This window comes from Protomyctophum bolini, assembly GCF_963924005.1.
Source record: "Protomyctophum bolini genome assembly, chromosome: 6".
NCBI classification, from domain to species: Eukaryota; Metazoa; Chordata; class Actinopteri; order Myctophiformes; family Myctophidae; genus Protomyctophum; species Protomyctophum bolini.
The window spans coordinates 22,109,837-22,133,356 of NC_137867.1; the positions used below are offsets into that span (position 1 = coordinate 22,109,837).

The window sequence follows — 23,520 nt, forward strand, 5'->3', positions numbered from 1 at the left end:
ATGATGTTTAGTGCCCACTCTTCTTGTACCCATGATGCACACACAAACACACACACACACACACACACACACACACACACACACACCATACTGTAAACACAGTACACACTGTACACACAACACAGAGATCCAACCAAGGGTCGGATCGAAAGTTTATGTTATAGCGCTCTCTAGTGTCCTGAATAGGCATGTGTGGCATGGCATTTCGTTTGGCGCCGATGGAGGGAGTCACTCCAGAGATGCTGGTTCGCTCAGTCAGACGGCAGAACTTCCGGTCGGCATTTTGTTCTGCGAGAGGAGGAGAGCCTCTTGATCATCGCAACAATCGTCATATTTATCATTTACTGGAGAAATTGGCTACGCTCTTTATTTATGTCGCCGTGGAGCGGCTAAAACACCGAAGAACGAATGTTTCCCCATGCATTCACGTTAAAACGTTCACCCTTGCGTGACGGAAGAAGAGCGAATCGGACCGACCCGGATTATTGTTGATAGCTAGCGAGCTAGCTGACAGGCTAGCTGGCGAGCCAGTCGAGTTCCTTTCTGCGAGCTGCGAGAGAGAAGAAAGGGGGAGCTAGAGATACGGACACGGATCGAGCTGAAACACCCCCCCCCCCTCCCTCCCTTTGAACGCAACATCCGAAGGTACATTCACCCATTCCATCCACCTCGGTGCATTAAACCCTCCAAATCGGGATAATTAACAACATCGTGGAATAAATGTGGCGCTGCGTACCAGCGTAGCGTCGTTCTCCGCTGATTGAGAGGTAACGGAAGCTAACCCAACTAGCTGAGCGGGCTAGCGTTAGGTGTGTTTTTGCCTGCCCGCTGTAATCTCGCGTAGCTAGCGCTCCGTGTCGCCGGGGGTCCTCCATAGACGGAGGTCTAGCTACGCGAGACTAGCTGCGCCGAGGCTCGCGGCCTCAACTGGATGTCATTTGTCGAGCCCGAGGATCCGGGGCCGTTTGCCTCGGAATTACATGGCCGAGTCCTCTGCCTCTCTTTTCAGCTAACATAAGGGTAGCTAGCTATGTTAACTTTGCACAGCGGTTGCCCTATTTGATGTTTTTAGTTAGCGTGTTTAGCTATAGACGGAAAGCATTAGTGGCTAAATAACAACAGTGCCGTGCTAGTTTGCGTTAACCACCTAGCCGCAAAAACTCGACTATTGTTGTTAGCAGCCAGGGAGCGTAGTTAGTTAGCTGCTAAGCGCGACTGTTACCAGCAGCTACTAACGGTAGCTCCACAGCTATTACAGTCGGATAACTTCGTGGTACCCTGGTCGTTTTTCTTGCAAAATAGTGTGCAGCGATTTGCTTCTGCAACTTTCGTAAGATGATAAATTTAGGTGGATGGTCATTGGTGGGCTTCTAGGTTTACATTTAGCCTTATGATCAATTCAAATAGGCTATGTTTTGACTTTGCAAGATTGGTTGGGTCGGCTAATGTTAGTTTTGATTGGTGTCCTGTTTTGAAGTGTTTTGACCTCCCTCTGGCTGACTGAGTACATGCAACATTGAGCTACATCTGAGTCTAGACTGGTAGGCAAGGAAATGTTGTTAAATAATGACGTTCTACCACGCAAATGTCGCTGCGTCTCCACCACAACAAACATTCATGAAGCTCACTGTTAACGTTAGCCAGCGTGCTAATTAAATATGGTAACTGTTAGCTACAGGAGGATGCAGCCCCCCTCTCCACTACCACCATCACCACCATCACAGTGCATCTGTTCCTTTGTGCTGCCTCCTGCCTGTCAGTCTCACAGCTGTCAGCCAAGCCCCTCGCTGCCTACAGAGAGAGAGAGGGCAGAAAGACCGCGTTCGAAAGCTAGCTGTAGCTGGTGTTGTTTACATTATCCACCCTACTGTATACATGGCCATGCTTGTGAAGTTTGAGTATTTCAAATGCGTCCTTGGTGAATGAGTCCGAAATAGCATGCTTTCATATGTTAACACAACATAAGCTACATTAAGTGTGTAATTTTGGTTTTATCCATACTTTTTTTCCCTTCACTACATAGTAATCGTATAGCTTTTACATCTGACGTGCCCTATCACATCTAGGCCTACTACACTATATTACTGCTGATTGATTGTCCCATGCATGTGTGTGTAATGTAGGTGTTTATGCAGACATTTTATATAGTATTCATATACCTTTGCAGTATCCCTATCTACTACACACTATAATTTGTACTAGACACTATTACAGCTGATATCCCATGCATGTTTGTCAATTAATGTAATCTGTGTTTTGGAATAATACACTGGTTTGATGTTTAGCCTAATTGCTGTTGACAGGACATTGGTAATTGTCCAAAGAAATCTGTTCGGTGGTGTCTAATTTAGTGACATTTTCTTTTCTGTAGGAGTAGGACTTTTCTCCGAAATGTCAGTGGGTCCAACCAAGACTGAACAGAGTTCTTCAGAAAGGTATTTCCACCAGCAACCAGTGGCTAGGCTGTGGTTTCAATCATCTAGGCTGCCATAAGCACTCAATGGAGATTATTTAGAGAGAGGCTTGATGATGTAGCGGAGCAGATTCAGAATATGTAACACATCATTAGGGAAACTATTTAGGTTATATTTCTGGTAAAATATGGGACCTATTGTTGCGTTGCCTGCCTCTATATTGACAGCCAAAGCATTGCATAAGAATGCTCCTCGCTGCTATTCGGCGTGGAAACCAGGCTTATGCAGTATCCCAGTTATTCTGGTAATTTCCTTATAGCATTGGTTGTTGATTTTTAGAAAATTGCAACCAGATTCTCTCCTCCCACCTGGGAGGTCAGTGGCATATTTTGACCTTTTGAATGCAGCATAGGGCCCTAACATGCCAATTTATTGTACTATTGTACTGTAGGAAACATCTCAACATAGTATGCACCCCCCAGACACACATTGTATACAGTAGTTGCTGCTATTGAAATGCTTATCTCCTCACCTGTGTAGAACCCTCAGAATAGAATCTCTTTTGTCCTCCTTTTTTCTTTTCAAACTGCACAATGTTTAGAATTTATTGTATCTACAGATGGAATAGACTAAGATGTACTATATTAATATTGCAATTGCATCAGCAGGTCATCATAAAAAAATAAAAGGCAATCTTTTCTATTTGAATAGATATGCGAGTAAGAAAAGAAGCTCATGCACTGACAGGTTGTAGACCGGAAAATGTGGTGTTGAAATGCAGATATTTGTTATGGAACCAAATCAGATTTTAAATATCGGAGATTAGGTAGATGTCGGCGGCCGGCCAGTTAATGAGAAGTTTGGATAATTTTAGGCTAAAATCTCCAACCCGTGTTTACTTTTTGTGTTTTACATTTACTTCCTTTACTTCTTCTGTGTCTTCATTTTATCTCTACAATTTCCTTCCATTCCTTCTTTCCCTGCAACCTAATTCCTGTCTTTCCTCTGACATTGTTTTCTCCCAGGTGTCAGGAGATGTGAGGACGGGTGTGTCGTCCATCGACCCCCCTGATCTACCTGTGTATCGACACACTCCCCCACCTTCAGCATGAATGGGGATATGCCTCATGTTCCCATCACCACTCTTGCTGGGATCGCTAGCCTCACAGACTGTGAGTTAAACAAAGCAAAAAAGCCCATTAACAAACACTCTCATGTGGTCTAGAATATGAGCAGGAAAATGCCATGACAGGTTAATTTAAATATATAGATTTGATTGTATATTCATCTTTGTCGACCTCCTTTTTCATACCACAATTTTCCATACCTCCCTGTCTTTCTTGCTTTCCCCCTATCATTCATCTATCTCATTCATCATTTCTCTCTCTCGCTGCCTCAGTGTTGAACCAGCTGCCCCTGCCCTCCCCTCTCCCGGCCACTACCACTAAGAGCCTGCTGTACAATGGGAGGATCGCAGAGGATGTCACCTGCCTGCTGGCCTGTCGGGATGAGAACCTGGCTTCTCAGCTTGCCCACGGCCTCAACCAGGTCTCCACAGAACACATGTGAGTATGTGAGCAGGAATCTCTGTTAGTGTTGTCATAGTAACGTGTATCACATTAAGAAGCACATCATCAGTGGTCAAACCAATTGGTTGTGTTTTTTCGTGTAACGTGGATACGAGGACAAAACGGAGGCATTGTTAACCCGTTTTGGTGTTATTAGCTATTGAAAAATAGCAGATCTACAAGCTCATAGCGCGCCACCGAGTGGTGTGCTACGAGCTTGTAGGTCTGCTATTTTTTTTAAATCGAAGAACGACTGACATAGGAACATATCTTTTTCAGAAAACTGTCAGGATGTAGAAGACATTTTTAGAATCTGATCTCAGGTCAGAATGGGTTAACAGCTCAGGAAATTGTATCACTGACTTGACTGTAATGTTATGTAGCCTTTGACTCCAGGAAAAGAGCTATCAAAACAACCAAAATTATGTGATATTTAGTCTCATATCACAATGTCACTACAGTTGCTCCGGTGTAGAACAGGTACCACATTTGTCAGAAGGTTTGTCTTGGGAATCATGGTTCCAGTTTCGGTACGAGCCATTAGGATGTTTTGAAACAATGCTATTCTCATCAAATCAAAATTGGCTGCTGCCAAGCTATGCATGGTATTGAATCTATTAGACTTTTGTATAGTCCATAACTGGTAGAATGTGACTGTGCGGAGCCCGACACTGGTTTGTTTTAACATTGCCACACCATTTGATTTTAGGCAAGCTTAATAACCTAAATAAAATGTTTCAACACATTTTATAGTATAGGCTATAAGTAGGTTTAGAAATAGTATTTACCTTTGTGCAAGTGACAATGTATGCAGTCCAAGTTGCTTTTTAAGTGGTGCAACCACACAAGTGACTATGTGTGTGGGTGTGTTGGTGCGTCTGAGCACGAAAACAGCATGGTTGTTTTTCACCACCTTGCGCAACCTAACACACACACACAAACACACACACACACACACACACACACACACACACACACACACACACACACACACACACACATATTAACTGTATATATTTCGGGTGTGCCAGTACAGTACAGTAGAGGGACCCCCACACGGTAACTCTGTCATTTCTCAACCGTTTCGGACGCGGGGCGGCTCGCCGGAATAGGGCCGGCACCCTGGGTGTGTGCCTGTGGGTCTGGAACCCCCCCACCCCCCTGGGGACCCCCACACAGAGTTGCACCACTTACTTCACATGGGTGTGATTTTTTTTCTTATTTGACAAGAAGCAAAACTCTTGCTTTTTTATGCTGATGCTCTGATGTTATATAATTATTTCGGCAACGTTTGATGTAGCTTATGAGTTATGACCTTCAGTAAACACTTAACTTTCACATGACTAAACTACCTTTGGTGCTATTTTGCTGGACATTTTGATTGGTAGCATATTGAAATGGATTGATGTATTGAACTTTCTGAAAGAAAAACTGTACCAGATTACTTCACTGTAATCAGTGAAGTTGGTAGGCCCTCCTGACTATTCGCTTGCCAGCCATGGCCCAGCATTCCTGATGAGATTTCTAAAATGGGATTTGAGAAAACGATGGAGCAAAGTTTATTATTATTATTTTGTATTTATTATTTTTTGTGTGATAAGGCAAACTTGATTATTGGTGTCATTGGTGTCATGAAATGGGTGTCATCATTACTTGTTACTGACTAGTGAGTAGAATTTGTAACCTGCTGGTTTTGTATACGGTATTACGGTTAAAACAAGCATGAATGCATTGAAGCCTATGGCACAGTGGGGTGGCCATTCGCAGTACAGTATGTTCTGCCCATGCGCCATTCGTCCATGGATGTTTCGTCTCAGGCATGTGCCATTTGTCCATCCCACGAAATGTCCATGAGTGTCTTGAATATGGCATTGTGTGCCCACGGTTTGGCTGGCCAGCACAGCACCATGGAAAAAGATTCTGCACTGATAGAAATGAGGTCTGAGGGGCACAGTCGGCACTGTCTCCTCACAGCTAGAAGGTCTTTGGTTCGATGCCCGCTGGGGACACTAGGCGCTGGGGGCGTGTTCTCTGCTGTGGTTGGCAATAAATACTGAAACCAGATATAATCATTAAGGAAAGTTTATGCATGTGCTGTAAACAGTTTTTTTATATATAATTTGGGGACCACCTGGTTGAGAACCCCTGCCCTAGGGTAGGTACCCTCACAGGAAACGGGCAGTAATCCTAGTCTCTAAACTGCCTCCCCCTGGCCAGCCATGGCACCTGATGGAGGGGAAAGGAACTGGTTGGAATAACACACACGTTCCAACGTGTTATTCCAACCTGGGAAACCCCCCCCTGTCAGGTGAAAAGAAGCGGCTTGGACTCCTCATGCATTGAAGGAAACATGTCAGTCCATTGCTCTCCCCAGGTTGGCAGAGGGAGTGTAGCGCCTAGCATTACACTAGACAATTGACACTGGGTGAAAGTCTTGGGATAAAAAATGCAAGTTTAAAAAAGAAAGAAATGACGTCTGATGACCCCCTTTCTTTGCTCTTAAGCTCGCTGCCAGATTGGGCAACATGCAATGCTTTAATTGGACTAAAGGTAGTGAGAAAAAGCACTCGCCCTGTACAAGCTCATGTCACGTGTGGCAGAAATGGGTGGATAATTAAGTTGTATATATCATGTCATGTTTGGTGCTGGTCATATGACGAGGATGGTAGTGCAGTAGTCACACATCACACACAATATTTATCCTCTCCCTCTAGTCAATAGCCAAATCTCCCTTTGAAAACGACTGCTTTTTATCTAGCTACAGTACACCACAGATTGGTGAACCAATAGGATCCACCGGCTGTTTTCGCTGGCAAATTTGAATCCGCCCCTCTAGACCGGAAATCACACAGGCGGGTCTAGGCTAAGTTGACTCAAATGCCGATTCGGGGGCTTATTGTGTTTTCTGGCTCACAGGCTACAAACAATCCTACTATAAATGCGCCACGTCTCTGCGTGCGTGCACGGTTGTAATGCACGTAACTCGAGAACCGCTTGCCCCACCGACTTCAAATTCAGACCCACGGTTCTCCAGAACCACCACAAAAAGCTCTGGTCAGGCTGAAGTAGGCCGGTGGCCGACGAGCACATACAGGTCTAGTAGGTAAAATTTACACACCGTCCAGCGACAATAAAAAAATTAAGATTGTTGCCAATACCGACCCCAACAGCACTTCCCCGTGACCCCACTTTGTGTCGCGACCCATAGTTTAAGAACCACTGATCCAGAGTACAATCGTTAGACTTATTTGCATTGTCAACCAGTAGGTGCCCTACCTGACACTACAGTCTACATATCTACTTACATATACATATCATTGTCAACCAGTAGGTGCCCTACCTGACACTACAGTCTACATATCTACTTACATATACATATCATTGTCAACCAGTAGGTGCCCTACATGACACTACAGTCTACATATCTGCATATACATACATATCATTGTCAACCAGTAGGTGCCCTACATGACACTACAGTCTACATATCTACATATACATACATATACATATCATTGTCAACCAGTAGGTGCCCTACCTGGCACTACAGTCTACATATCTACATATACATACATATACATATCATTGTCAACCAGTAGGTGCCCTACCTGACACCACAGTCTACATATCTGCATATACATACATATACATATCATTGTCAACCAGTAGGTGCCCTACCTGGCACCACGGTCTACATATCTGCATATACATACATATACATATCATTGTCAACCAGTAGGTGCCCTACCTGACACCACAGTCTACATATCTGCATATACATACATATACATATCATTGTAAATGGTAAATGGTGCATTTATATAGCGCCTTTATCCAAGGCGCTTTACATAGATTGTGCATTACATTCACCCATTCATACACCGATGGCAGCGGAAACCATGCAAGGCACCAACTAGCACACCGGGAGCAATTAGGGGTTCAGTGTCTTGCTCAAGGACACTTCGACAGTAACTCTGGGGGAGCCCGGGTTCGAACTGGCAACCTTGCGGTTCCCATCCAGGCACTCTACCCCTGAGCCACCGCCGCCCGTCAACCAGTAGGTGCCCTACCTGGCACCACGGTCTACATATCTGCATATACATACATATACATATCATTGTCAACCAGTAGGTGCCCTACCTGGCACCACGGTCTACATATCTGCATATACATACATATACATATCATTGTCAACCAGTAGGTGCCCTACCTGGCACCACGGTCTACATATCTCAATGGAAGAGTAGGGAGACGACCTCCAACCACTGCACATGTATGTGCTTGTTATATAAACCTAACTGGTTGCACGTCAACATAAAGATAATAATGCAAGCACTCACATGTTCTGTTCTTCATGTACTTATTTTATTTTTATGTTGGAAGGGAAGAAGGACCTGAAGTACAGAACGTGAGTGCTGGCATTATTCTCTTTAGCTTTAAATATAGCCCTTGACTTGCCTGTGTCACCAAAATGTGCCTCAACCTCGGTAAATGGACCCATCTTGTACATCATCGTTTTTAATGTTCTGCTTGATGGTGTTGAATTTAATTGGCCTCAGTCTGAAAAATGTCAAGGGTGGTGCGTTGAAGTACTTTACTTGATGTACACATTGCCACACGTCCGTACAGCTAGTACTGACCATATCTCTACAGCTGAGCTAATGACAAGCTCATTTACAGCCATATATTCACAGAGCTTGTATGTAGATCTTTTTTTTAATAACCAACCAATGTGCTTTAAACAGCTGTTCAAATTAGGTACAAACTGGGGATGTGAAACGGGCTCAATAAAAGATTATTATGTTTTGTCTGGTTAAAAAGCAACAGGCTTTGTGCAGACAACAAGGGCAACATTTTCATGCAGATGACCTTTAATATTTGTATTATTTAGAAGCTATGTTAAACATACTTTGAGTGACTGGGCAGTATAGAGTTATAACTACAGATGGATGCTTACATCGGGGGGAAATGGAGCGTATGTTATTACAATGTAACTTGTGCATCTGCTTTGGTTGGACTTGATCGGTCTATACTTCCATTGAAAAATGTAGAACATGGTCCCACCCAGGACAAGCAGGGATTATGTCTCCCGTGTTGGTGACCCAGGTTCAAATCCCGGGTAGGACATGAAAGCTACGGATTGCCGTTTTAAAGATGTCTACACAACAAACTTTGTTGTCCTGACTCCTGACTACTTATTATTGGCGTTGCGACATCAGTCTGGTCCAAAGAAATAATTGGAAATAACTCCATGCCAGGAGGTGGCAGTGGTCTGCAGTCTTAAGTGGAAGCTGATTGACAAAAAGAGACGGAGCATTTTTGCATTACCCTTGAGTTGGTTATTGAGCACATATTATCTTATATTTTAAATGGGTGACGAGCTTATCTACTGTAAACTTGCTGTAATAGGGAAAAAAACTAACGAGAGAGTGCAACAACGAGAAAAATCACAGAGCTCTGTCCCCTGTCTGCCACCCCGCTGCTATCAACATCTGACGATCAATGCCTTGCTACAACCGACAGCCGTGTACACACAGCATACACACTGCACACATTACAACCGATTTTTGGCCACAGACACTCAACACAATCAATGCAGATGTTTAACGAGTATGATTTGTCACTTGCCTTTTGTAAACAAAACATTCAATGTTGGCCCCTCTTTTTATACCAGCAGTTAATGAATCAGGATTTCCGGCATTAACCTCAGTTTACCTGGAACTTTGAAGGGAGAATGTAGTGCACACAGACTGCAGATGCAGACTACAGCACCTTTCGTTAGTGCTGCACAATTAATAGAAAAATTATTGAGATCTAGATTGAGATTCAGACACATTAATACATTTGAGCAAGAATCGTGCAGCACTAGTTGGCTGTCCAATTAATTTGAGTTACTCTTATGTTTTTGCGACTTTAAGCGGTTTAAATCAAGCTCGTTGATGTCTGTTTATTAAGCCACAGTAGTTGGCTACAGGTGCCACAGTTTGAATCTAGTAATGTTCAGCAACTACGGACTAAAGACAATACATTTTTCATGGAAACAAAAAGAGTTGTGTGAGAATCGTGAACTCAATTCTCGTGGAGGAAAATCGAGATTCACATTTGAGAATCGTGCAGTACTGCCTGTCGTTGAGGATTCCTTTCATTCTTAATACTTTGTGTGATCCATTTGGCTTTCTAGATATTTGAATAATGCGATCAAACCCTTTCTCTGAATTCCAGAGAGCTAAAGGACAACCTGGGTAGTGATGAGCCAGAGGGAGATGCACCACTGCTGCTGCAGACCATGTTGGCCAGGAACCCCGGCATCTTCAGGGAGAAAAGTATGGCAAGACACTGACAAGAACACGCACATTCATACAGATGTCCTCATGTGCATTTATTTTTGTCGTCAAATGTAATGGCTCCATCTGAACTAGTTTGTTTTTCCTCTTCCTAAGCAGATGTCATGCAGCAGCCACTGGTACCACCGTACAAGATGTCCCAGAATTCCATGCATAGCCCGGCCCAATCTGGGAACTTCCAGCAGGCAGCCATTTCTCCTAACCCTTCGAGGTAAGGCAGCATGTGTTGAATGGCACAGTCCTTCCTCCTGTTCTCCTAGTCTTTTATTTGACTTTTTCAGTTCCTCTTTCCTGATTCCTTTAGCAGTATCCAATTTAATATCTGTAGTGCTATTGAAGAAACTTATTGAATGGTGTCTACAATATATTTAAGATTGGAAAATACCCCCCCAAAAAAAACAAAATTCTACTACTCTACTTCCTCCACCCTCTTCCCCATTCCTTCACTCTCCCCAGTCGTTTTGTGTCTCCCCAAAGCGGTACCAGTAGCAGATACAACATGGGCCAGCAGAACAGTCCAGTGCCCAGCCCCTACACTCCTCAGAGCCCTGCCACTGGCTACATGCAGCAGTACCCTCACCAACAACCACCCAGCTACAACCAGCACCAACAGATACAGCAAGGTGATGGGAGTGAGTGTGGTATGTTGTAATGTACAGTATATGTGAGTGCATATTATGAGACATAGCATGGATACATGCAAATACTTTTGCTGCTGTGTTTTGGATCGTATCAGACATATACTGTAGATGCTGCAAGTACTAAGAACTATGTAGGATAAAATGTAGGTGATGAAGGTTTGTTCTGGCATAGATCCAATTGGTCCGTCGTGTAATAAGCCTATTTCCCGCAGGCATATAAAGCCGGTAATCCACTGGCGATGTTCCATATTGGCGTCATGTGGGAACAATAGCAGGTGTCGATTGCAGTTGTATTTCACTCAGTCAATCTTGCCACTCGACCTTGTATAATGTACATAACATTTCCCTCTCAGCTGGAGTGGGAATGAAAATGTCAGAATGCTGTAGTGATGGTGAATGAGATTTTGTAATGGGAACAAAATTGCTTCATAACTGGCGTAATTGAATTAAAAACATATTTTTAAAGTCAATTTGACATTCTAGTCATGACTAACGTTTCACTCAACATTTCCTGATGTTATAAAAGTAGCATAGCTCTTTAATGAATAGCTCAGTGTGTATGTTTTGTGGGTAGGGAGTTGCAGGTGGAGAGAGAGAGAGCATGCATGCATGTGTGTGACAGTGAGGCTGGAGATTGGAGCAGTTAAGTTAGCAGTAGCTGTGAGGGTATGAGTGGTAGATAATTTCTGATTCTGGTTCATCCCATCAGCCATCACCCACATACCTAATTTATTGTCCCTAAAAGCCTATTTTCATGTTCATTAGAGATACCTTTTACCCGTCAAATTCAAGTACAAGTACAAGTACAAGCCCTTGCTGGTTTTGTTTTATTCAGAAATGATGGGTCTTGTGGGTGTCTGACTATAGTGGGTGTCTGACTATAGAGCGCCGCAGTCCCGTCCCCTACCAGGGCCCAGGAAAATATTCTCCGTTCATTTTCCTCATAGACATTTCAAAAACTATTTATTTAAAGACCTTTTAAGCCTCGTACAAAGCCAACTGGAGTTGTGACAAATCATGACAACAAACACAATATTTCGGGGCGAACAAATAATGACAAGAAGAAAACAGCAGGTTACAAGTTACAACACTTTTTGTTGTTTTTCTTCTTTGTAATTATTTGTTTGGTCCAAAATAGTTTGTTGTCATGATTTGTCACAAATCGAGTTGGCTTTGTACGACGCTTATAAGGTCTTTAAATAAATACGTTTTAAAAAGTCTATGGGAAAAATGCATTGGGAATTTTTTCCTGGGCCTGGCGTCGTCATGAAAGGGGGCGGGACTGCGACACTCTATAGTGGGTGTCTGACTATAGTGGGTGTCTGACTCTTGTTTGTTGGCCACTAGCTTCCCTCTCTCAGCGGGTACAGGCTTTAGTTTCAACATACTATTGGTCATTCTGTCATTAGAACGACAACCTACCTTAAACCCTAACCATAACCACAAGCACGGAGCAGTGCATGTTCGCCAACCTTAATCCGATCGTTGTTTCCGCATGTCGGTCCTATGGTGTGTCGGATAAGCGTGCGCAACCCCTCTCAGCTTCCCAAACAGTGCAACACTCTCTCTACTTCTAGCTCAACCGCGCCACTTTAGCGCCCTAAACATACAGACATAGGGAGTGACATGGGGACAGACAGACAATGCTGCCTTGGAGTGGGTGCACCACTCAAAAACAAAAACAAAAAAATCAAAGCATCCAGTGATTAAAATCAGGTGCCGGAGAGAAAGACTGTCTCAAAAAAGGAAAATACTACACACTGTATCTTGCTCCACAAGAGATTTATTTTTATTACCACCACAAGGGAGGTTTTGAGCTTACTAGCTCTTCCTCAGACCAAAGATTTTGCAATGATAGTAGCTTGTGGTGGTAATAAAATAACTTGTGCAGTGTGTGGACTCTACTTTTTAGTGAGTGTATATCTGTTTGATATAATATCCCGATTTGTCTAGTCTTGCGTAACCAGACAACTATTCCACAATCTCGGAATGCTATATAGAGTCTGGAACTACACCTCCTGAAATCTGAGTAATCTGTTTGGTGAAACGGAAGTGGGGAGGTGGCTCCATTTCCACTTTATTCTATGATTTGTCTTACTAGAGATTATGAGCCCCTGTATAAAAACATATTCTGGACCCCTCTAGACTGCTTCAATGTATCTTATTGATCAGTAGCAAAAGGACTCCGATAACCTGGAATGTACAATCATGTCAAGACTGTGGTGTACTCGTTTGTCTTGTCACTATTCTCTTATTTTCTTTAATTTTTTCCTTTTTTTAGTCTGTTTAATTTGTCTGTATTTGTTTTTAAAAAATTGGGTGGTTCTATTAGTATTGTATATTGCGATTCAACAGATAATAAATGAACAATAAAAATACATACAATACAATTTCTTTTAACATATTCTCCGTTATCTGCCAGTGTCTGTGGCCAGCCCAATGGTTCCTGGTGGCATAAGAAACATCCATGAGGGCAAGGTGTCTGGTCAGATGGCCAATGCTGCAAACCACCACCCAGACAGACATGGCACTGAGGACTACCTGAACATTGTGCACCGACTGGGTAACGAGGTAAGAGGGCAACCCTTCTAAAGAGAGTTGAGAATCTAATCTTTATTGAGGATGGATATTTTGGCCTGCTTCTGCCTCAAGGCGTTTCTGTGGTCAATCTTGGGTGTTGGAATTGTTTTATGCTCGGCCCTTTCAGCGTGTGTGTGTGTGTGTGTCTGTGTCTGTGTCCAGGAGGGAGACTCGGCTATGAGGAATGCTTCCTTTCCTCTGAGGTCGCCACAGTCTGGCTGTTCCCCGGCAGGGAGTGATGGAACACCCAAATGTAAGTACAAATATAGACATATCCTCTCACATTTATAGGAACAGCTGTTATCTGTTCTTTACAGCTCACATTAATCACAAATAAAGAGCTGTTTGATGTCATCTTTGTAATCATAGTCATCTTTTGCTTAGTTTTTTTCTTTAGTGGTCTGTATGTCACATACATTTTTTATTATTGTGACAGTATTTCACCTGATCTCATCTTGTCCTTGTTCTCTCCCAGCGGGTTCTCGCCCCCCGCTGATCCTACAGTCGCCCCCTCCCTATGCTGCTTCACCGAGGGAGGGCGGGCCTGACCAGAAACAGCAGCTCCAACAGAGGAAGAAAGGCCCTGCGGTGAAAGAGGAGAAAGACATGTATGACATTGTAAGCTCTCCAAACAAGGACTCCACCAAACTCACGCTCAAGCTATCCAGGGTCAAATCCAATGAGTCTGACCCACCAGGTAAGTTTCTTGTAAAACAACTTTCAAATGTAGTCCATTTAAGAGTTTGATTTGGCTCAGGCTGGCGTCCAATATCCCATGTTTACCCTACCTCTATTTCATACCTCCCTTCACTGACTTCATAAAGTATGTTCAGTGATGAATTGAATACCACCAAAGCAGCACTTGACAACTGCATTTTACAATCTTCTCCAGGAGACGCTGTGCCAGGCATGGACCAGAACTCGGACAACATGGAGACAGAACTGGGTTTTCAGCAAGTACCTGTTCTCCAGCAGAACCTGGGTGCCCGGCAGCAGCAGGCCTCCCAGCAGACAGGGGGCGCCAGTGTCCTCCAGCCTCCCTCCTCCCCTTATGATGAGGCTGAGTTGGATGCCTTGGCTGAGATTGAGAGGATAGAGCGAGAGTCGGCTAGTGAAAAATGCTCTAAGGAGGTGCAAGACAAAGGTATGTAAGACACTCAATGGAATACACCTACGGCTCTGGAAGAAATTAAGAGACAAAATATTCATGTTCGTTCAAATTTCTAGTTTATTGAAATAATGTCATGCACATTTGTCCAGTGCATATCCTACTGCAGGCTTTGTTGACTAGATTTAGAGGCTCTTGCTCTTTCAAGCTCTTTCTACTGAAATGATCGATTATTTATATGGAGAAATCCAGTCATTTAACATGCATCTCAATGGGTGACAGGTAGGGATGACCAAAAGGAAAGATTGTATTAACCGGTTACCGGCAGGACTTGCCGGCTAATTAACCGTTATCCGCTAAGAAAAAAAAGCGCTGTTTTGCGCATTAAAAATAGACAAATACACCGTTTACAAGCGGCCTGCTGTCAATCAGTGCACTAGTGCGTAGGCTACAGTCTTCTATACGCACACATGTATCGCGGACCGATCAGGAAGGATTAGAGCGAGAGAGAGAGAGAGAGAAAGAAAGAAAGAAAGAAAAAAAAACAGACAGACAGACGGACGTGTTAGAGAGAGCGTCTCTCTAACGCGCGCGAGCGAGAGAGAGCGAGAACGTCAGAGAGAGAGAGAGAGAGAGAGAGAGAGAGAGAGAGAGAGAGGGGGTGGGGTCCCGTTAGCAACAAGCTAACAGCATACCGGTACGTTCGTTCTATGATCCATAAAACGACAGATCCACAACGTGATCTGCCGTTTAAGGAACCAACGTTCGTTGCATGAAGGGCAGATCTGCGGGCGCGCAATGCTGTGTGTGTTCGTCTTTTTTTCTTTTTCCCTCCTGCTTCCACATGTGCCGTGACTTCCAAAGTAAGTCACGGCACATGCGTGGTTGCACTGACAGTAAAGGTGGAAAGAGGAGCTTGGTGCTTTGTCTGCGGTGCCCGCTCTCGGCGCTTCAAAATAAAATATATTTTTTTTTATCGGTAAACCATTAGCCGTTAGTGTTGTCGGTAAACAAATTAATAAACGGCTAACGGTTATCGGTTGGACACCCCTAGTGACAGGACAGCTTGCCCTCACGGAGTTGAGTGGGTGGGGCTTAGTGACGGGCTAATTATGATAAAGCAATAAGCCACAAGAGGTCGTCGTGTCTCACTTACGTGTCTCACTACTGTAACAGCCTCTCAGATGCTGTTACTGTTAATAAGAATATTCGGCGATGGACTCATCTAATCATTGATTGCCGATATATTCGTCCTATCGTCCCACCTTATACTCTAATCATTATTACATTTCTGGGTGTTTCTTTGCCATTAACTGTTCAATCTGATTTCTCTTTATTTATTTAATTATGTCTTGCCTTCCGGTCATTTTTCCACTCTCTCTGCAGACAAGCCGTTAAAGAAGAGGAAGCAGGACAATTTCCCCCTGGAACCGGGAGCAGGGGGGCCAGGTGGCCCCACTGGAGCCCCAGGCAGTGGACCGGCGGGAGGAGGCAACGCCGGAAAGCTGACCCCTCAAGAGGCCTCCGCTGCTGGCAATGGAGCAAGCCGTCCTCCCCTCATGGTGAGCATCGACCTCCAGCATGCAGGCAGGGCTGATGGCCAGCTAGACCCCTGTCTGGCTGCCCCTATCCCAGCCCTGGAGGCCCAGCGCTGGCCTGAAGAACCAGCTAGTGGACCCGCAGCAGCAGAAGGTTCTGACACCGTTCTGCGGCTGAAACCAGACGGGCGACCAGAAGTGATCAAGAACCGATTGGATAAACACGATGGCAGACGAGATGGCAGAGACTCATCAAGGCACCGGCATGATGGGAAGCCTTCCTCAGAAAGAAGGGGCGAGCCCAACAAGCCGTCCAGCCGTGGGGAACACGGGCGAGACAGGGACAGAGACTCTGACAGAGAGAAGAGGCATCGAAGTGAAACTGGTAAAGACAGTCGGGATCGGCGGTCGCCTGAGGACCGCTACCGGAATGATCGAGACAGGCCTGGGTACCGGTCCTCTTCTTCTGGAGATCCTGGCCGGAGTAGCAGCAGGCCAGACGTGCCCAAGCCGGCGTCCTCTGGTTCTAGTGGCAAGATTCCAGACTCGTTTCCTGCTCACCTCCTGGGAGGACAAAGTGGAACGTTGAAAAATTTCCAGATCCCTAAGGTGAGCTGGACTGCTTCAAAGAAATACATACCCACTGATTATTATGCCATTACTGCCTGCAAACTCATTTAACCAAAATCATGCAACTGCTCAGTGCTCATTTGCTTCAGTTTTCATTTTAAATCATTGCCATCTTTAAGACGTTTGGTTTGCATAGGGATAGTTAGTAAAAATTTACATATTTGGAGAAAACTTGGTTAAAGATGGGGTGGCTCACAGCTAGAAGGTCCTTGGTTCGATTCCCGCTCGGGGCGCTGTGGGTGCTGGCGGCGTGTTTCCTCCTCCGCGTCATCAGTGCCCATACCCGAAGGTGGGGTTGGCGAAAGGGCCTTTCTGTGTGGAGTTTGCATGTTCTCCCCGTGTCCCCTAGGGTAGATACCCTCACAAAAACATGCAGTAATCCTGGTCTCTAAACTGCCTCCCCCTGGCCAGCCGGGGCGCCTGATGGAGGGGAAAGGAACTGGTTGGAATAACGTGTTCCTTCCACGCGCTACGTCCAACCAGGGAATCTCCCCCCTGTCAGGTGTAAAGGAGCAACTTGGACACTCAAGCATGAAGGAAGCATGAGTTAAGTCTGTTGCTCTCCCCAGGTTGGCGGAGGGTGTGTAGAGCCCAGGATCACATTAGATGATTGACACAGGGGTGAAAAATGGGTTACAAAATCGTGGGATAAAATAATATATTATAAAGATGGGGTGGCGTGAGTTTTCTCCCCCTAATCACCATAATAATAATAATAATCATTTCTCCCCCTGATCATCAGGTACTATGATTATACTAGGAATTCTATTTTATTTTATTTTATTTTATTTTATTTTATTTTATTTTATTTTATTTTATTTTATTTTATTTTATTTTATTTTATTTTATTCATTAAAGGGTAAGACCACTTTTTGAGAGGTTTGGGTTGTTTTCTTACCTTATTATGGGCAAACTATTCCATTCCATGAGTTATTTCGCTCCGTTGAGTTGTTTATTAGCAATTTAAGAAATAAAAATAGTCGCTCATTGACTTCCATTGTAACAGGGAAACAGCTCTCAAAGTCACTCTTTTTGCACATAAACCAACGCAACAAAAGCTGATTCTGACAGTTTATGACATCAGGAAAACTCATGCGTTTTTATTTTCGTCTTTTAAGATAGATTTATAAAGTTACAATTTTAGTCGGAGATAGACTGCAGCAGTACTACGGCGTTCCCAACTCTCGCGGGCCGTCTTGCGAGGTTTCGTTTGTAAACAGAAGTCTCCACGCTGTTTGAGATGCACCCTCGCATATAAGCAACCCCAGACACAGACACTTTACACACTTCTTCTAAAGTGTCTTATAAAGTGTCTCCCTCAAACAAGTCCATTGTGTATGTTTTTAGTGACAAGCGGACGAGCTCAAATCCATTTTTGATTTTTTCTTAAATTGCTAATAAACAACACAACGGAGCGAAATAACTCATGGAATGTAATAGTTTGCTTTAAGTATACCTGGTTTTCACCTTTGCAACACCCACTTATTATTATTATTATGATGTCACTAAAGTGGTGTATTTAAATTTGTCCTTTTGACTCAAAGACTTTCAGCTTTCAGGAAGAAACCAAAAATACACCACACCTGGTGTCTATTTAAAGTAATGTTAACTCCATAGACGCATACAAACCAGAAAAAGTAAAAGAATCATGGCTTTTAACATGTTGTCAGACACACATCCGTTTTTGTCCTTGGTTCAACCAAAAGTGATTTGTCCCAAAGCTTCCCATCAGATACTACTAACATAATAGTTGAGGATCCAACTTGTTTCTGGCTTTCAAACATTATACAAAATTGTATAACGCTTTTCTCTTTTTCTCAGGTCAAACGTGACAAGGATGGTAGTTTGGCAACGGTACCCCAGACCTGGGCCGAACCCAAGGTTAGGCTTGAGAGACTAGGTCTGATCGAGGACTTTAAGAAGAGGCCTAAGCCTGTGGTGGTGTTGAAGAAGCTTTCCATCGAGCAGGTCCAGAGGATCATCAGGCATAGCAGGTCTGGAAGAAACAGGCTCTCCTCGGGGAAGTCCAGTAAAAGTAAGGACAAATCTTCATAGTCTTTCTCATTTCTTCTCATAAAGACAATGTTCTTTTTGAGGAGCGTTAACCCCTCCTATGTCCAGCTTTGAGGGTCCGTGTGAACGCAAACATTGAACACAAAAGTGTGTAAATACAAACATTGAAGACAAAAGTGTGTAAACACAAACATTGAAGACAAAAGTGAGGATGCAAATTGTGATTGGCCAGAATGAGATGATGTATGTATGATAAGAGCGCCCCTCACTTCACATGGGTGTGATTTTTATTTAACATACGGATCAGTCTGTTAGTTTGTTCTTCAGAATGTTTGTTCACGTGCACCTTTTAACTTGTAACCTTCATTGCCTATTATTATCCGGAAGTGTGTTAATCACAAGGGAGAGAGTGTACTTGAGGGTCTATGCTGCGATTTGGAATCTTAAGTTGAAGTGCCTAGTATGGATACATCATTTTGGCGGCAGCAAGGATGTACACACTAGGATTACCCTCAGCTGTAGTGTGTATCACTTCTTGCCCTTTTACCACTGGCTGCAAGTTACAATGTTATGTACACTCCCCCTGGTAGCTACAACTGTCATTAGATCGACTGAAGTCCTTAAACCAGAAACCTAACCGCAAGCACGGGAGAAGCGCATGTCCAACCGCATGTCCAACCGTTGTTTCCACATGTCGGCCTGTTGGTTTGTCTAATCTGTGTGTGCATCACCCTTCAATTCTGCAACAAGCACTATACTCTGCTAAAAGCACTACAACGCCGACTGAGGAAATATGGGCGGACATGTGTTGCTGTAGTGTTTTCTGTCTGACATGTGTTGCTGTAGTGTTTTCTGTCTGACATGTGTTGCTGTAGTGTTGTTTCTGTCTAAGGACATGTGTTGCTGTAGTGTTTCTGTCTAAGGACATGTGTTGCTGTAGTGTTTCTGTCTAAGGACATGTGTTGCTGTAGTGTTTCTGTCTAAGGACATGTGTTGCTGTAGTGTTGTTTCTGTCTAAGGACATGTGTTGCTGTAGTGTTGTTTCTGTCTAAGGACATGTGTTGCTGTAGACTGTAGTGTTGTTTCTGTCCAACGCCGGGGCTCCACTGGACGCATCAGCGTTGCGTCTCCGTCACCGTCAGGGAATGTTCCCTTTTTAATCAATGAATGGTGGCTCCACTGCCTACGATGCGTTGCGCTGTGCTGCGTTCGGTGACTGCTTTAAAATTGCCCCGGTTAGTTTTTTGACCCGTGTCACACGCGTCCAGTGGAGCCCCGCCGTAGTGTTGTTTCTGTCTAAGGACATGTGTTGCTGTAGTGTTGTTTCTGTCTAAGAACCTGTGTTGCTGTAGTGTTGTTTCTGTCTAAGGACATGTGATGCTGTAGTGTTGTTTCTGTCTAAGGACATGTGTTGCTGTAGTGTTGTTTCTGTCTAAGAACCTGTGTTGCTGTAACCTCGCCTCACCAGGTTTTCCACCGCCTCGGAGGAAAGCCTGGTCTCTGTTTCAAAAGTCCGTATGATCCGGGCTGGGGCCGGATGATGTGGTTACGTCATGTTGTAGTATTGTTTTGTAGTCGCCAGACAGGATGAACAGGCGGCGACAACTTCCTTTTCCCCCTCAATAAAAGCTCTCGCTTACGAGAGCTTTTATTGCTTTTATTCAAACGGGAAGCAACAAACAGCTTCCTGTTTGTTGTAGGCAAACCATTGCCTACAACATGACGTAAGCATATCATCCGGCTCCAGCCCGGATCATATACCGAAATGAAATGGTGCCCAGGCTCAGGGCTTTGAACATTACAAACAAACTTTGCAAGCAATTCCTTCTGAATCTGTGCTATCATGCTAATGCTATCCCGTTGAGTTCGCTCTGACTTCTTTTCTGTCTGCCGCTGACAGGGAAGAGCACGGAGCAGCAACACAGGGAGGGGAGGGGCGGTGGGAGCAAAGGGGACAGATCTTCAAATGAACGTTGTTAGCTTGTAGCTCTTCTCTTTTTGGCGAACGACACCGCCGTTCAGAAATATAAATTTAGGTATAGAACCACGACTATAGAATGTGCACTTGCTGTAGACAGAGACTTGTCTTTATCACGATTGAATGGTCAAATCCTGTAGTCGCACCTGTGCTACAAATTGAATTTTACAACTCGCACAGTGATATTTTTAGTCGCAAATGCGAGTACCTAGTCCAGGGGTATTCAATTAGATTAGGCCGGGGGCCACAACTGTAGAATGATTGTGTGTGGGGGGCCGCACAGTGTGCGCGCGAAGCGCGGAAATTTGTGGGTTCTCAAAATGCTTTTTGTGCTCAAACACGAAGATTTATGTATATTTCCGCACAGTAATGAGCAGGGTAATATGTCTATACAGGTATATGCCACCTTAGAATAGATGTAGGCCTAGACCTATTTGACAGTGCATAAACGGCATTGCTTTGACATTAACGACCATCAGCTGGACGGACACACACACACACACACACACACACACACACACACACACACACAAACATTACATAGAGCAGTGATTCCAAAGTGGGGTTCGGGGACCCCCAGGGTCCTTGTGGCAGTTCCAGGGGGTCCCCAGGGAAATGGTTTGGAATCAAATGGACCCTTATGGGTCTGTAACTCTGAGAGTGTACAAATGGAACCAAATGGACCCTAACAGGGTTTATTATTGTGAGAATGATGGCTTCCATTTTCGCAACTTTTCAGGACTAGAAGGCCTGCAGTTTCTATTAGCTTGGATTCTCCATTGATGTCACTGTGGGTTTCTGAACTGCCCACAGCCCTCCTATGTGACACAGACAGAGTAGAAAAAAACGTGTCATTTTATCATGATTATTAGTGAGGACCTATTATGAAGATAGGTTGAAAAGTGGTCCTTTAATGATTACCGTCATTATGGTAATCTCACAATTAATATCGCACAAACCATACCTGTAACTTTTATTAGCCCTATTATTATTCTCAAAAAAAAGTTTTTCAAAATTCTTCCAGGGGCCACGCCAATTGAATATCCCTGACCTAGTCGCACTGTCGAGCCCTGCCCAGGCTAGTGTTGCTCTAGTGTTTCTGTCTAAGGACATGTGTTGCTGTAGTGTTGTTTCTGTCTAAGGACATGTGTTGCTGTAGTGTTTCTGTCTAAGAACCTGTGTTGCTGTAGTGTTGTTTCTGTCTAAGGACATGTGTTGCTGTAGTGTTGTTTCTGTCTAAGAACCTGTGTTGCTGTAGTGTTGTTTCTGTCTAAGGACATGTGTTGCTGTAGTGTTGTTTCTGTCTAAGAACCTGTGTTGCTGTAGTGTTGTTTCTGTCTAAGAACCTGTGTTGCTGTAGTGTTGTTTCTGTCTAAGGACATGTGTTGCTGTAGTGTTTCTGTCTAAGGACATGTGTTGCTGTAGTGTTGTTTCTGTCTAAGGACATGTGTTGCTGTAGTGTTTCTGTCTAAGAACCTGTGTTGCTGTAGTGTTGTTTCTGTCTAAGAACCTGTGTTGCTCTAGTGTTGTTTCTGTCTAAGAACCTGTGTTGCTGTAGTGTTGTTTCTGTCTAAGAACTTGTGTTGCTGTAGTGTTGTTTCTGTCTAAGAACCTGTGTTGCTGTAGTGTTGTTTCTGTCTAAGAACCTGTGTTGCTGTAGTGTTGTTTCTGTCCAAGAACCTGTGTTGCTGTAGTGTTTCTGCTGTGAAAACGAACAAAACTGTCAGACATTTGGGCTCTTGATTAACTGACAGCTGGAGTGTGATGAAATAGCTGCTACCAGCAGTGTTGAGCCCCCGAAAATGTGCAACAACTGCTCTGTGTACTGTATGTTAGGTACAGTAAAAGTGAGAAAAACGGAACGAGGGGTGCCCGTTTTTCCGGTCCCTTTGAGGGACCGTCCACGAGCTTGCCCCGTCCTTGTCTCTTCCTATTCGGCACGCCAACACCCCCCGCCCCCGGCCCAAGTTGCTCCTGGAGAGTCCACAAAGCACAAACGCCTCACAAGGAAGTCATAACTGAGTCACTCAAATGGCTTCAAATCTTCAAATGTGCATGTTTTGCTCTATGCACAGGCAGCAGCCATATTGGAAAGACATTGGAACTCTTCCATACTTCCTTTAGAGGTGCTTTACCATTGATACTAAATGAATGCTCTGTTCCATTCTGGTCAAAGAGAGTCACTGTTTTGATATTGAGCATGTTGGCTCACTGATAACACTGTGCTACATCAGAGGCCCAGTTACCCTCATGTTTCCTTGAGAGGGTTCAAAATGTCCCATTTCTGTCTAAATGGACCTGTGATGGTCCATTTTGTTTGATTTGTACACTTATTTAGTTATGGGGGCCTTGAATTGAAAAGTTTGAGAACCACTGTGCTACACTAATTGGAACAGAGCCTAGTAAGACCTGTGAAGGAAGACCAATGTGGCAGCTGTGCATAGAGACCAAATGTGACCTGGTTGACTGCATTTCATTATTGTTCCGTAAAAACGAGAGGAATTATAAGAAATGCTAAAATAATGTATTGGGATAATGTGGAACATTAATAAATGCAGTAGTAGCAGCTTGCAGGGGAATCAACGTCATGTCCATGGCCTTTTAAGTGTAAACATTAAGAAAGGCCTCTGGCAAACTAAACATTTGTGAGTGAGCTTGTGTTGTATCGGCTGGATTCAGCCTTACAGGTAAAAGATAGAAACGGCA

At 44.0% G+C, this 23,520-nt stretch overlaps 1 protein-coding gene across 9 annotated transcripts in view; it reads left to right on the plus strand.

Moving 5' to 3' along the window:
- The first annotated feature begins 284 nt into the window (after positions 1-284).
- nipbla (NIPBL cohesin loading factor a) overlaps positions 285-23,520 on the plus strand; it is a 46,021-nt gene continuing 22,785 nt past the window's right edge. For 2 of the 9 annotated variants that reach the window (XM_080765212.1, XM_080765215.1), the window contains exons 1-13: positions 285-645; positions 2,372-2,435; positions 3,440-3,586; positions 3,814-3,979; positions 10,205-10,305; positions 10,423-10,537; positions 10,783-10,967; positions 13,390-13,538; positions 13,710-13,800; positions 14,023-14,244; positions 14,440-14,691; positions 16,042-16,802; positions 18,645-18,858. In XM_080765212.1, coding sequence (XP_080621338.1) covers positions 3,523-3,586; positions 3,814-3,979; positions 10,205-10,305; positions 10,423-10,537; positions 10,783-10,967; positions 13,390-13,538; positions 13,710-13,800; positions 14,023-14,244; positions 14,440-14,691; positions 16,042-16,802; positions 18,645-18,858 — 2,320 coding nt within the window. In that variant the 5' untranslated portion in view covers positions 285-645; positions 2,372-2,435; positions 3,440-3,522. Of the gene's footprint in view, positions 768-2,371; positions 2,436-3,439; positions 3,587-3,813; positions 3,980-10,204; positions 10,306-10,422; positions 10,538-10,782; positions 10,968-13,389; positions 13,539-13,709; positions 13,801-14,022; positions 14,245-14,439; positions 14,692-16,041; positions 16,803-18,644; positions 18,859-23,520 lie in introns of all 9 variants that reach the window. The other 7 variants (XM_080765219.1, XM_080765220.1, XM_080765216.1 and 4 more) reach the window with 6 other exon arrangements.